The 14,541-nt window shown below is 46.8% G+C and overlaps 2 protein-coding genes across 8 annotated transcripts in view; one reads left to right on the top strand and one right to left on the bottom strand.

The window, feature by feature from the left end:
- HVCN1 (hydrogen voltage gated channel 1) overlaps positions 1-5,736 on the top strand; it is a 34,625-nt gene extending 28,889 nt beyond the window's left edge. For all 3 annotated transcript variants that reach the window (XM_034637889.1, XM_011225905.3, XM_034637890.1), the window contains 3 exons: positions 1,238-1,469; positions 3,489-3,601; positions 3,950-5,736. In XM_034637889.1, the coding sequence (XP_034493780.1) occupies positions 1,238-1,469; positions 3,489-3,601; positions 3,950-4,015 (411 nt within the window). In that variant the 3' untranslated portion in view covers positions 4,016-5,736. The remainder of the gene's footprint in view (positions 1-1,237; positions 1,470-3,488; positions 3,602-3,949) is intronic.
- TCTN1 (tectonic family member 1) overlaps positions 4,318-14,541 on the bottom strand; it is a 28,453-nt gene continuing 18,229 nt past the window's right edge. Inside the window, exons 8-15 of one of the 5 annotated variants that reach the window (XM_034637887.1) lie at positions 11,254-11,388; positions 10,589-10,714; positions 10,123-10,208; positions 9,436-9,576; positions 7,947-8,109; positions 5,791-5,916; positions 5,248-5,392; positions 4,318-4,405 (exon numbers count right to left, since the gene is read on the bottom strand). In XM_034637887.1, coding sequence (XP_034493778.1) covers positions 5,249-5,392; positions 5,791-5,916; positions 7,947-8,109; positions 9,436-9,576; positions 10,123-10,208; positions 10,589-10,714; positions 11,254-11,388 — 921 coding nt within the window. In that variant the 3' untranslated portion in view covers positions 4,318-4,405; position 5,248. Of the gene's footprint in view, positions 5,393-5,790; positions 5,917-7,067; positions 8,110-9,435; positions 9,577-10,122; positions 10,209-10,588; positions 10,715-11,253; positions 11,389-14,541 lie in introns of those variants that run through there. The other 4 variants (XR_004618934.1, XM_034637886.1, XM_011225889.3 and 1 more) reach the window with 4 other exon arrangements.

The raw sequence follows: 14,541 nt of genomic DNA, 5'->3' as shown, positions 1-14,541 counted from the left end.
GTCCCATGTTCTGGATTTGTCTGTTTCCCCAGAGGTCATTCAACTTGTTCTCTTATTCCCTGCACACCAGAGGTTAGGTCCAGAGGCTCAGTTAGCAAGAGTGCTTGGCGGGTGGGCTGTTTTCTTTATAGCATGGCACATCGCTATCAGTGATAACTCACTGGGATCACTACAGGTAGTAAATGCCGCGCTGTTCCACTGTCCAGGGGCACCTTCCCTTTGCAGTTATAAATAATCTGCACAGTGACACTGTGCAAAGACTCCCATGCAAAGATCCTCTTCCCCAGTTAGCACCCACCTGATGGTCACTGCCCGAGTCAGTGAATACACTGGGGGATGCAAACTGAGATTTCTATCATTCATTTTACATCTGGTAGGTGGTTTTTTGGTTGGTTTTTATATAGAGAGAAAGAGAAGAGCTTTCCTTTTTTCCCCAAATGTGTATGTATCACTAAGGACTCGTGGATTTTTTTTTTTTTAATTCAGTGTATTACAATCATAGTCATTCTGTTCAGGGTCCAAATCGTCCTACTAAATTTGGTCACTGTCTCTTCAGGCTGACTGCTATATGCTTTTAACACGACTCCACAGTCTCTGAGCATTTCCTTGCTTTCTGGCCCAAGATAATGTCCCAGCTCACTTTGTACTTTCCCTGTCCTAGAATGGCAGTGGTTACTTTAATGAAAACTGGTATTTACAAATCAAGATCTGGCAACCCTCTTCAATTACCATCTACCTTGGTGACCATTTTTAGTCAATACATAGGAGCCAGCCCTGGTCTTTAACAATTGCACAGTGCTCCGTATGGAGGTACCGTGATGCATTTGACAAGTGCCCTCCACTAGATATTTCTGTTCTACAACGTAGAAAATCTCTTGTCTGCAAATGATGCTGCAGCAAACCTACAACATGCCTGTGTGCACGTGTGAGCACAGCTGTGGGATAAAATCCTAGCGTTGGGATTACTGGGCCAAAGGGCATGGGGGAGGTTTTCAATCCCGCCATTGCCCAACTGCCCTTCAGAGGGCAGAGCAGAGCCCTCGTCTGTGGTGTCCCAGCCTAGCCCCAGTCGAGAACAGTGAGAACAGCGCCTGCGGAGTTTGGGAGGGGTCCAATGAACGCATTCACTCTCTGGCACCCAGGCAGGTGCACTGCAGGCCCTCTCGCGTGTGTGCCCCGCCCCAGCCTGTGGCCAGCCCTGGATCTGTTCTCACCGCGCCTTCCCTGTCCTCTCCAGGTGTTCCACTACATGAGCTTTGCCATCTTGACCTTTTTTATGATGGAGATTTTTTTTAAATTATTTGTCTTCCGCATGGAGTTCTTTCACCACAAGTTTGAAATCCTGGACGCCATTGTGGTGGTGGTTTCCTTCATCCTTGACTTTGTCCTCCTGTTCCGAAAGCACCAGTTTGAGGCTCTTGGCCTGCTGATTCTGCTCCGGCTGTGGCGGGTGGCCCGGATCATCAACGGTATGTCCCTGGTACTCCCAGGCTGCAGGGGGATAGCTGGGGGCCAGAGCCTGGGAGTGGACGCAGAGGTCGTGGTTCCTCCTCCTCCTGGCTAGTGTTTTGTAGAGAAAAATGTAGTGGTCTGGTTTGGTGTCCCACCACTGCCTCTGTGGCTACAGATTGACACCAAGTTGCATATGTTCTAAGAGGAACCACCTTTCTCCGTTAGGCCTTATTTTCATGATTATTAGAAGGTATTTATAGGAAGGGTCAGACTAATCTTTAAGTCCCTCCAGCTGGGTTCCCAGAGCTCCTTTGTTTTTAATTTGGTGTTTCCTGAAGAATGTTCTACCCTGGGAGGGGCACCATCCAGAAGGGGGGTGAGTAAACTGAGAAATGCTCTACACTGGATTCTGCCCCTTCAAGGAAGTCACAGCACTTGTTGGCATGAGGCGGACTGAGAACTCAGGAGTTCCCCAAATTGACCAAGTGGACACTTTTGAGGAAATAACACCCGTTAACATGTCGTAGACTTTGGCTCTAGAGAACACACTTGGGGAAATGATGCTCTACCGTACTTCAGGTAAAGAGCCTATTCCTCACACACGCCCTAATGATGCAGGGAGACTCCGTTTCTGAGAAGCCACGTTTCTGCTGTTAACTGTTCGGCTCTCAGTGAACTCTAGTCAGAGGTGCTCAAATGGATCTGTGAACCCACCACATCAGAATCACCTCCAGTGCTTCTGGAAGTCTGAGGTGGACCCTCACAGGGTGTCTGTTTTTGAAGCACTACCAGGTGATTTGGGTGTCCAGCCAGGTTTGGGAATCCCTAGACGAGGGCCCAGCACGAGGCTCTCAGTCACTGCCAGGAGAGTGAGTGACGCAGGCCTGTCCTCTGACATGGAGCTCCTTCGCTCGGCAGCACAGTGAGTCCTATCCCAGCCTCCCCTGCTGGCAGGTAAATTGTCACGTATCTGACGCAGGGCTGTGTGAGGGGTTCTGCCTGTGGGCACTGTGGGCTCCCCCTGGCTTTAGGAGCCAGTTTAGATCTACTGATGAAAGCCCATTAAAAATATTCATTTTTTTGCTTCAATAGAAGCTTTTCATTTACTATTGAATATGCTTATGCTAATTGATTATCCATCGAACAGGAAAATACTCTGTGCAAAGGTTATGTACCATGGAGGGAGATGAACCATTCCTATGAATGACTCATGAACATGGTTACTACCGTTTACTCTCATATCACACCATGGTGAGATCTGCTTTTGCAGATAAAACCAAATGCCTGAGATTTGTTCATTTTCTTTGTCTGAATGGTAGCAGGCCACAGGACTGCCTAATGCCCGCTGCTGCACTGCTATCAAATTTAGTGGCCGGACATGAGAAGTCTGAAAAAGCAACACACGCTTCAACTGGACTGACAGCCAAGAATGCCAGGGACAAGGGGCCAGTGCTTCTGGGCCTCACGGCCACCAAGTCCAGACATGGTCACTCTTACTTGGAAGGCGCAGAGCATCCCCAGTTGCTGCACAGTCTTTTGAGGCCATGTCCCCACTGTGGTGTAAACATTTGGGAACCATCAGATAAGGCTGATGACCCCTTTGTCGGCCAAGACTTAGTTGATCGCCTGTCAGCTGGACTGGCCGTAGGTGTGGGAGGCAGAAAACTGGGAAACTGACAATCCCAAGGCTAAGTGTAAGCATTTCCAGCCTCGCACTTTTGTGTCTTTTATGTACAGTGCACCATGGTGAACAAGCTCTGTATGGAGGAGCGATAACACTCATCTGGTCACGTGACTATAAAGGATTTCTTAGCCCACGCGAGCTGAAGGGAAATAGTTCACAACTGGTTAGTCAGTAGCTCAGAAATTAAAAAAAAAAAAAAAATCTGACCTTCTTGGTTCCAATGCCTTTAAGGGATGGACTGTTTTGTCTGCCACCATTCTTCCCAACTGTTTACACTTAGAAGGAATACAGTGTTTTTCTTCAAGGGGTTAAATAGCAACCTGTATCACTAAGACCCTCAATTATTTTACAGGAATAATCATCTCAGTTAAGACACGTTCAGAACGGCAACTGCTGAGGTTAAAACAGATGAATATACAGTTGGCCGCCAAGATCCAACACCTTGAATTCAGCTGCTCTGAGAAGGTAAGAAGACACTTTTGGGAAAATGCCATCTGTTTTGCCTTCAGTCTGGTGCTTCTCCCCGCCAGGCCCTCACTTGGACACTGCCCTTGGCTCAGCCTTCCTTGTCCTTTCAGATTAGGTATTGCCTCCTTCCCCAGAGCTATGCCAGGTGTCCCTCCACTGAGGACCTCTTGTCACTGCAGTCACCCACTGGACCCCAGCTGACCCCCAGCTGACTCCATCGGCAGACTCCACCAGGAGCGTTGTGTTCATTCAGCTTTGCATTCTTGGGGCCTTCTGAATAATTGCCACATCCATGGCGAGGCACAGAAGGTAAACTGAGTTATCTGTCTGCTTTTGTAATGACAGGAACGAGAAATTGAAAGACTGAACAAGCTATTGAGACAGCACGGACTTCTCGCTGAGGTCAACTAGACACGTGCCTGCTCCATCCCAAAGAGAAGACCCTTGCCTCACAGGCTTGTGCCTCTGACGAGAAAGCCAGCTGCCCCCCCTGGGGCCGTTTGGGGGAGAGGTTTGGTTTGATACCTTTGCCTCAGCCCCACCCAGCTCGGATTCCCGGGGGCTGGGGGGAAAGTCTATGGGAAGGCTCGCTCTCCCTTGGCGTGACCAAGAGCTTCCCATCCCATACTCAACCCATATCACAATGTATCACAAACTATATTTTCTCATGTTGAACACTTGACTCTTGCTTGAAAATGAAGGCAAAGCTGGACTACTAGTTGTATATAAAATTTAATCTCATCAAATGTACTTTTCACATTTCGCATGTATGAGACACCAGTGTGCCCTTTCATGAGCGTTCTGAAAGACAAAAGAAAAAAGGAAGCGACCTTAGCTACCAGCCCATTCTAGAAAAGTCTTGTCTTCTCAAGCTGTTCTAAACAGTTCCTCTTCATGCATATTCCCCCAGAGGTGGTTCTCAGCTCCTCTGCAGCCTCCAGCTTCTAACTGGCTCTATCTTGTTCTGCCACCTGACAACATTTTTCTCAATTACTGTACAATTAACGTATAAAAGAAACTCCTTCCCTCGGGCCCTCCTACTCTATTCTTTCCAGCATCAACTGCGTGGAACTGCTCTGTGGCATCCCAAACAGCCCACCAGATGGAGAGCTCCAGTGCCTGCCACCGAAACAGCAGTTAGACCCAAGACTGTGTGGAAGGAAGATGACACTGGGGGGAAGATCCCCTCATGCGGCCGAGTACTCTACTCGCATGATTTTATATACAATCTTTTGCTATTTTTGTATTCATCTCCATGGGACCTGAAAAGGAAAGAAAACCTGAACTATAAATAATGAGTATTTTAAAAATAACTCACACTGGAGCAGAGGACGCGTAAACTGGATAAACCCTCAACACCTCCGTTACTTCCGGGTCTGTCCCCTTTACCATCTTCCCAAAGACGCAGTTTGGTTTCTGCACATGACCTACGTGCTGACAGTACTGGAAATCACCAAGACCAGATGGTGCCCCATTCTAAGGTCAAACCAAGGAGAATAAAATTTCCAAAAGGAGGGGAGTGAGTGGAGAGGGGAAGTGTGTGGTCTGAGGGCAACCCCACAGGTCAGAGGTAGAATACCGGGATGTCTCCCAGGGAGCCCAGGCCCCACAGCACTCGCTTCTAGAGGCGATGAACAACTTACGTCAAACAAACGGAAAGAAGAAATTAAACGGCAGCTTGGCATTGATGGTTGGCCGAGCTCTGAAGCCTGCCTCCGCAGGTTCAGATGCATCCACAAAAGCAACCGCAGTGGAAATGAGAACCGTCTGCTCATTTCCTGAGTTGGTCTGTAATAGAGAGAGAGCTGCAAGCCCTGCCTTCCAGGGTGCGCGCGTGTGCTCGGGATAACAAAGCTGGGACAGGTGCGTTCCCTTCCTCATGCGACCACCATCAGTGCACCTCCTGCGGAGGGCTCCTCAGCCGCTCAGCTGGGAGAGTTTTTACCTGGGTCGTCCTAACCCACCAAAGTCGGTCACAACCCCATCTTCAAAGAATTTTAAAGATCAAATCTAAACAAGAATGCTAGTGTCAATTCAACTGTTGTCAGTGAAAATGCCAAACTGTTTTAAGAACTCAGATTAAATTTCAATAATAATCTTTTTCACAAAATAAATTTCACTATCACACTTGAGTTTTGTCTGGACTTACGTCTTAACCCACACCTTGAAACCCAAGTTAGACCTACCTCAGGAAAGGAGGATGAAAGGAGACTTGCAGTTACGTTTATTATCTTAGCCTGTGGGTTCAGTAAGGACCCGTATTTAGTCCACTTCACTTCTATAACCAAAGCCACCGGGAGCTGGCAAGAATCCTGCACAACAAAATGCCATTAATCAATCTGAACATTACATCACCTCATGTCAAACTTACTCTGCAGTTCAGAGTTTTAATTATAAAATGTTTCACATATTACAAAATGTTCTGAACAAGAGAGTGAAGAGACTCTAGAAGTTCAGATAAAAACAGCCGAGAGCACATATTTTAAAGTTCTCGATGCTCCAAAAATATTTTAACACCTAAAGTATCATTTTTCCATCCTCTCCTGTTTCTAAAGAGGCCAGCATTACTTGGAAGCTGTGGAGATTCCCAACACTGAACCATGGGACCTTGGGCCTTAACTGCCCCAACTCCATCCAACTCAGAGATTCTTGAGGGGAGAAGCTGGCATTGGGTGGGGAGGAGAGAGAGCATGGCATTAGTCATAGAAATTAAGCCTAATGGTGTCTTCATGTTAAAACGAACCTACAGGAAATGTAAATACTTTCTTTTATTTAATTTCATCACTTGACAAATAAGTTGTTACACGGCAGGGGGCGGGGGGGATACAGCTGAGTCTGTAAGTTGTCAAAGATACTAACTCTCCATGTGAACCGAGGGCAGTGGTGCCACAAGCCAGAGTGCAGGCCAGAGACCTGGGAGCGGTCCTGAGGCCTCTGCCCCAGGGAAGAGTGGCCAAGTAGGCCTTCCCAATCCTTTTCCTGCCTTTACATCACATTTGTTGGCAAATGTGATAACCACTGAAGCTGCATGACAGGTAGAAGGAATTCCATTGTAATATTCGACTTCTGTGTATGTTTGAAGTTTTCCCACAATAACAAGTTTTTAAAAATATGCCTCTTAGGGCATGAAAAGCTAGCAAGCCTGCTAAATTTGGTGCCTGCCAAAAAGGCACTGGTGGAACTCCTTAGCTGGGAACTGCCTCTTAGGAAGGTCACAGGCTGAAAAAGCCTGTGAGTATCTGTTATTAGGAGAAGAGGCAACACGCAGCCAGTCGAAGCTGGGCCTGGCACATGCACTCGGGTCTGCTGCCACCTGCGTTTCCTGCAAGGTAGATACAAAACCCGCTCCAGGACCTCTGAGCTCCCTGCACCAGCACAGACCCTGAAAATGCGAATGTCTGCACTGCCTCTCCTCCCAACCTGTCTTCCCTTCCGAGGGGGTAGTAACAATGTCTTAACCCACCTCTGAGAAGCCAGAAGCAACGTGCCTGGTTCACCGAGGCGGCAGAGCTGAGCCCAGACCAAGCAGCTGAAGAGCAGGGACTGAGTAATCATGGGTCTCTGCTGGGGACTCAGGAGGAGGGCCAGATCAGAGCTGGAGAACTAGTGCTCACCCCCACTGGCCCCCCCTGCTATTAATACGCTAAGCAGATAACGAGAGGCCTGAGAAGCTGCGACAAGCAAAAGCTGGGCGATTAAAGGATAAGATGGAGAGCACGCCTCCAGTGACGGGGACCAGCCCACACTCTGACGGCTGAGACAAAAGAAGAAGGTGGGCAGAGGAGTCACGTGTGATCAGGAACCTCTTCCTAGGACGTCAACTTCCATAAACTCTTTCGGGAACTTTGGAATTGAAAGCTCTCACATGTGGGCTGCCTTTATAGACCAGGGGACAATGGCTGGGACAGTGACGTGGACAGGAGTCATCTCACTTTTTGCCACAGTCCTCACACTCCTCTGTCCTATCACGATGCCTCATGCCACACCAACAATGATCGTAGGAATAGTCGCCTACATCCTTGGTGATGTGCGTGACCACCAGGCCCCACGAACGTTACCTCATTTACCTCAACAACCCCATGGGGCTGATACTATAGCTCAGTCCGTATTTCACAGATGAGAAAACAGGCTCAAACCCTCAAAGGCAAGCGGGCTAACAAAAGGCAAAATCAGTTTTCAAGACCCAGGCCCATCGGATAAAAAAGCCCAAGTTCCTACCCAGAGCCATCCAGCTGCCTCAACAGGTGCCCCCCGCCCCCCCCCGCCACCTCTACGTCCCCACAGGGTGGAGCAGTGGGAGTGGGAGAGACCGCTCGCACGTGGCCTTCAACTTCCCCTTTACCTTCATGTGGGATGCCTGGGTGATGAAGTGGATGGGTACCCAGTCCAGCACATCCTGGGCCTGGGAATTTCCAAAAGGTGCCACATAATCCGGGAAGCCTTGGCCCTTCAGGAGGCTCTTCACTTTCTGCACTGCGAGCTGACATGTGATGGCTTTGGGCAGTCTTTTGGGAAGGAAAAAGAGGTCAACGGAATGGGGTTGTTGTTCATTCCAACACTTCTCACAGGCCTCAACAACACGCAAGCCCTCTCCGGTTGCTTTATTTTCTCTCTCTCCAAACGGATTATTTGACAGAAGCCAAAGTGTCTCTAACTCTGAGAAATCGTGGTTGGCCAGGGAGAAACAAAACTGTGTTCCACTGAGACACTCTGTACAAGAAGAGTTCTGTAGCCAAAAGTTTGGGAAATATCGCACGCCCATGTCCCTCCTGGAGCACACTGGCATATTAAAGGCTCTGAGAAGTCCTTACAGTAAGGAAGTATGTTTTTAACTTTAATTTGGTTTTCCTCAAACATTAATTGGACCACAGACATACCCCTACTGACTCTTTGGAAATGTAATCCAAGGAACACCCTCTGAGAAATACTGGTCTAAAGGGATCAGAACCAATAATGTAAATGGTGTGTGTTGGTCTAAAAAACACAATAAAACCAAAGTATCAGAAATAGTATTACTCATAGGTTATTGACAGATTTGGGAGTAAATTTCCAAAAAATCAGCTACAGGAGTTCCAAGTGATCATGTGCAGAGTGGGGGAAATGAAGGTAAGAGCTGGTGTCTTTATAATAAAGCCATGCAGGGCTCTTTGACATTTTTTTTTTTTTTAGATTTTTTAATTTCTTTATTCAACAGAGATAGAGACAGCCAGCGAGAGAGGGAACACAAGCAGGGGGAGTGGGAGAGGAAGAAGCAGGCTCATAGAGGAAGAGCCCAATGTGGGGCTCGATCCCATAACGCTGGGATCACGCCCTGAGCTGAAGGCAGACGCCCAACCACTGTGCCACCCAGGCGCCCCAGGGCTCTTTGACATTTTACACTATATATACACGTTTGATACTAAAAAGATAAAAACAGAGATCACATTCAGGTTTCTTCTCACTGGGTTTGTTGCACTATGTATATTAAAATTCAGAAATACAGGAAGGACTTTCAAGCAAAGTATTTTTACTGTGAACTTTAAGTGCTGTGCAACCTTAAAACCCACAGAAGCCTTGGGATTTTTACCCTGCCACATCTGATAAGAAAAATGATTGCAACAGTTTTCCTTTGAATCACGACAAATGGTTTACAGTTGTGAAAATTAGAAAACCAAAATTAGAAAATTAGAAAAGTAGAAAACTACTGTCACTAGTGCTAACAGGTCACACTGTGGCTCTCCCATGCGCTCACTGGCTGATGCAGAGATTCGATTAGAACGGGGAAGAATAGGAATGCTTTGTTTTCTGATCAACACAGACAAGGTTCCAAGAGAAGCAAGTTCCTCTCTTACCTTAGTTTACAGCCAGACTGCATATCATAACCAAACAATACTGGGGTCCGGATCCCCTCAACTGCTAAGCAGTCTTGCTCAGCTGTGCTACGAAGAACAGTAAGTTGTCCGAATCTGTTCATGGTCTGAATAATCCCAGATATTCATAGAAAGTTAAGGGACAATCACCCAGTACTGCTTAGCAGTCTGATTCTCAGGACACGGTGACACATGTGTGACATGAAACATGACTGAAACCCAAATATCCCTTCTCCAGGCCTCTGTGATCTTGACAGTTATTTCCCAGGGCAGAGCAAAATATAGTTCTATTTTCCTTGAGTAGTAGATTCTCAGAAGAAAAATCCTCAGAAACTGTTCCTCCAAAATCATTCCAAATTTTCAAAATTACTAAATTTATGAGTTTCTGCTTGAATATGTAATTAAATATATCTAAAAGTCTGTTAACTTTTCTGTCCTAAGATTTTCGTCATAAAACACATGTTCCTGGGCCCTGCTATTCCACCCCCAACCACCGATGTCCACACAGCCCCATTTGCTGTGTAGCAGACCCACCACCCACCAGAGCCACCAGGGGAAGTCCTGGCCAAAACTAACCTCCAGCCCACAGGACCCTCAGCAATAAAGAGAAGAGCAACACACACATGTAGACAGGGAAATCAGCCTTCTCCACAGAATCAAAAAGGATATCCCTTCTGAGGCTGAAATCCAGCAGCTAATGGGAGCCCCACAACATAACCAGGGTTTCCACTGAGAGGAACTGGCTTTGTATTTTGCTGAAAGACAATGAAGAAATGCCTCCAAATAATTCTTATTTTAATAAGGAAATGGGTGAAAATAAAATGCTTTTCACAGTAAAATCAGGGATTTCCAACCAATAAAAGAATTTCTCCCCCTACTCAGAACTATAAATATATCTGCTGAGTGTAGGAGTACATCATTCTATAAAAGAACAAGCTCGCATGGAAGAGAATCTTATTCCGGGAAAGGAAAAAGATACAAGGACTCTGCCTGATTTCGGAGCAAACAAATGCTACATAAAGCCCTTTGTTTCATACAAGTGGATTGACAGTAAGACTTCTAAAATGAGAGTTTTTTCCACTAAGAAGCTATATTACTTGCAATTAAATACGTGTACAAAATTCATCCAACTTACCTGAATGAAATGAATTTCAAACTTCTGCTCGAGTGGAACCACTGCCCTGCTCACTGTCCCCAGAAGGAGAGCGAGGCCGGCCTGGGTTATCTCACCTGCATCTGTGTACGTGAGGCTGTACTTCACCTGAAGACAAAACAGTACTCCACACGCACCTGTGCCCGCGGCACTCGGTAGCTGCATCAGGGACTCAAAATACACAGAGGAGGCAAATCCCTCCCCATTTCTCCACTTGTAGAGGCTTTTCTCTCCCGTCCCGTCAGATTTCAGGAGGTGAGGCCTCAGCACCACCCCCAGCCGACAGGCTCACTTGCGCCTCTCTGTACCTAGTTACCTGACTTCCAAATCAGCAGGCGTGAGCCAATGGGATTGATCTCTGCAGAGGAAATGTGTTAAAATAATAGCAACAAAAACAAATTCTGACATATTCTTGAAAGTCACTAGGTTTGTGGAGAAAAATCACACGTGATTATTTCAGAGACCTTACTTAAAGCAGCATCCTCTGAAGACACAGCGTACCCGCAAGCAGGAGGGCAAGCCAAGAACGCCGACACCTCGGGACGGGCCAGAACCCCTTTGGAGGGCGTCCAGTTACCCCCTCAGGACCATGCAGCTTGAGTCCGCCACACACAGACTCAGCTTTCCAAGCCAAATCGGATACCCACCTCAAGAACAACGTTAGTGCAGATTTTAACGTCCCCAGCCTCAGCAAGAGTCTGGTTCAATACGGCCGCGTCCTCCAGTCGGGTTAGTGTTTTATTCAGAGACTGAATGAAGATGGACAGAACAGTGATGGGGATCTGCAAAGTAAAGGAGACCTGGCTCATTAAGGACACTGTCCAACAGAGATGAACGGGTCAGAGTGACGAGAACCTGGAGACAAACCTCTGTGAATACACTGCCAAGCAGGGAAAAGCACTCAACAGAACAACAGGCGTACTCTAACTGCACACCCGCAAAAATTCAGATATTTATATGTACAGGGCTTTACATAGAAAATACTAGAGAATATAACCAAAACTTTAAAAGTGGTTCTCTCTGAAAACCTACGTTCACACAAAAACTGTACACAAATGTTCACAGCAGCATTCATAACAGCCAGAAACTGAAAACAACACAAATGTCCATCAACTGATAAATGGAAAAATATAGTATATCCATATAAAAGAATATTATTCATCCATAAAATGGAATAAAGTGCTGATTCATTCCACCACATAGATGAATCTAGAAAACATGCTAAGTGAAAGAAGCCAGACACAAAAGGTCACATATTACATGATCATTTATAGGAAATGTCTAGAACAGGCAAGTCCACAGAGACAGAAAGTAGATTCATGGTTGCCCAGGGGCTGAGGGAGAGGATTGGAGAAGAATGAGGAATGCCTGCTAATGAGCACAAGCGTTCTTTCTGAGGTGACGGAAAATATTCTGGAATTAGGTAGTGGTGATGGTTGCACAACCTTGTGAATACACTAGAAACCACCAGAATGTACACTTAAAAATGGCTTTATGGTATGTAACTATATCTCATTCACACGCACTCAGCACTCCATCACACTACCCAACGCGTGTTTATACTCCCCTCCACAGCACAGCTCCTACCGACCAATGCACTTGCTCTGCACACACAGGTGCCCATGCTCCATAGTCCCAGGGCACATCCCCCTCATCCCCACACCCTCCCTGAACATATGCTTGGCCCGATTCATGCACAACTTCTACACACACCCTTACACACGCACACTAGGTGGTGGGATCGTGGGAAGAGAAAACAGAGACAGATCTTTAAGCAGAATCAGGAAGCCCTGAATAACCCAATGCTATTAGAGGACATATTTCATTTATGGCCACTGGCAGCAGAGTGACAAGCAGCAAGCAATCCTTTAAATGGCTCAACCCTCTAGGGAGTTGGGCCTCTTCATACTGTGTGACAAATCTGACGTTGGCGCTAAAGGTCAGCACTTAGAAACCACTGTTTAGGAAGGAATCTACCTCATATCTAGTTGTTTATATTGCTTTGAACTTTGCCCTCAATTGTGTACCATGCTGTTTATAATTCAAAATTACTAAGTATTTAAGCTGTCATTTTATAAACAGTTCTTACTATTCATGACCAAGAAGACCTGTGACTGGGGCCCCTGCGTGATCCCAGCGTTATGGGATCGAGCCCCACATCAGGCTCCTCTGCTATGAGCCTGCTTCTTCCTCTCCCACTCCCCCTGCTTGTGTTCCCTCTCTCTCTGGTTGTCTCTCTCTCTGTCGAATAAATAAATAAAATCTTTAAAAAAAAAAAAAATTTTTTTTATCAAATCTAGGGGCTCCTGGGTGGCTCAGTTGTTAAGCATCTGCCTNTGGTTCAGAGGCAAAGACAAGCCATCATGTGACAAGAGTGGCAGAAGGGCAGCACCAACCACCACAACACCCTCTGCGTAACAAGCCCTCGGGCTCGGTGTAAGAGTTACAGAGGGAGTCCCTTGCTATGAGTCCGTGAGCTCTTCAGTGTATGTCCTCAAAGACAATGCTGGATTATCTGGATCTACTGATCCCTGGTTCAGCAATAATACAGGGTTCCAAGAAAATGCACACCCTTCCACACCAGCCTCTGACAGAGCTGTTCCAGTGGGTGTGGGCGTGGTTGGCAGAAACCAAAGGTCCAGGTTAGACAAGCTTTGGAAAGACGGATGGATGAGTGTAGGTGGCAAGAGCTGCACTGATCTATCAACAGCCACTGGAATGGTCACAGAATGAAAATGGTAGGGCTACTATGGTTTCCTGAATGCCCTATTTGGTCATATCCCATTCCCATACTACCTGTGGCAAAGAACTAAAGGATACTTAACAATGAAATTATAGAGCCATAACTTCCTCTTTCCTAGATGGTTCAACTGATTCCAGTCAATCCTAACAGGCTGCACTTAATGGGGAGCCTGGATCCAATTTTTATATTCATCTTCTAACAAATCTTGGAAGTTCTTTTTAAAAAAACTTTAAGGGGTGCCTGGGTGGCACAGCGGTTAAGCGCCTGCCTTCGGCTCGGTGTGATCCCTGCGTTATGGGATCGAGCCCCACATCAGGCTCCTCCGCCATGAGCCTCCTTCTTCCTCTCCCACTCCCCCTGCTTGTGTTCCCTCTCTTGCTGGCTGTCTCTATCTCTGTCAAATAAATAAATAAAATCTTAAAAAAAAATAAGCAACTCTTTGATATGAGTTGACATGTTTGTCCGTTAGAGCACAAGTTCTAGTGTCACATAGATCTGAGTTAAAAGCCCCAGTTCCACCACTTCCTGACTGCATGGCCACAGGGTGCAAAGAAAGAATATGTATGAAACTTGTAACCCAGGGCCTGGCACACAGCATGGCTCGTCCAGTGTCGTGGCTGAGTAAGGTGTTTGGCGACTCCTGTCCCAACTCTACCATTTCCCCACTGGGTAGCCTTGAGCAAGCTAATTCATTGCTCTGTAATTCATGTGCCAGGGAGTGACAACAACAGGACCTACCTCTTAGGCTTCCTGAGACAACTAACGGACTTCAAACATGCACAGGACTTACAGTGTATGGCACACAGTACAAGCCTTTCCATAACATCCCATCGTCCTCACGATAGGTCTTCCCTGCTTGATTGAACCGATCCCCTAGGCATTCACTCAATCAACACATCACCCACTGAGTGCCCAATACATACTAGGCACCCCCTTAGCACTACATGTGTATCACGAACAAGGCAGATAGGGGTTGCTGCCCCCATAGATAGTTCAAGTTTTGAACGGTAGAATCAAAGCACTTTCTAGAGGTTGGAGGTATCTGAGAGCTAGTCTGTTATATGGTTTTCAAACTGGGTTCCCGGGAGCCATAGGATTCCTCAGAAGGACCAAAAAGGAGAGAGATGGGAAGGCCGGGCAGGTGGAGGGCTCTGGGCCAGCTCTAACCAGGGGCTTTGGATTCAATCCAAGT

Source organism: Ailuropoda melanoleuca, chromosome 12 (assembly GCF_002007445.2).
Source record: "Ailuropoda melanoleuca isolate Jingjing chromosome 12, ASM200744v2, whole genome shotgun sequence".
NCBI lineage: Eukaryota > Metazoa > Chordata > Mammalia > Carnivora > Ursidae > Ailuropoda > Ailuropoda melanoleuca.
This window is presented reverse-complemented; position numbering and strand designations above follow the sequence as displayed.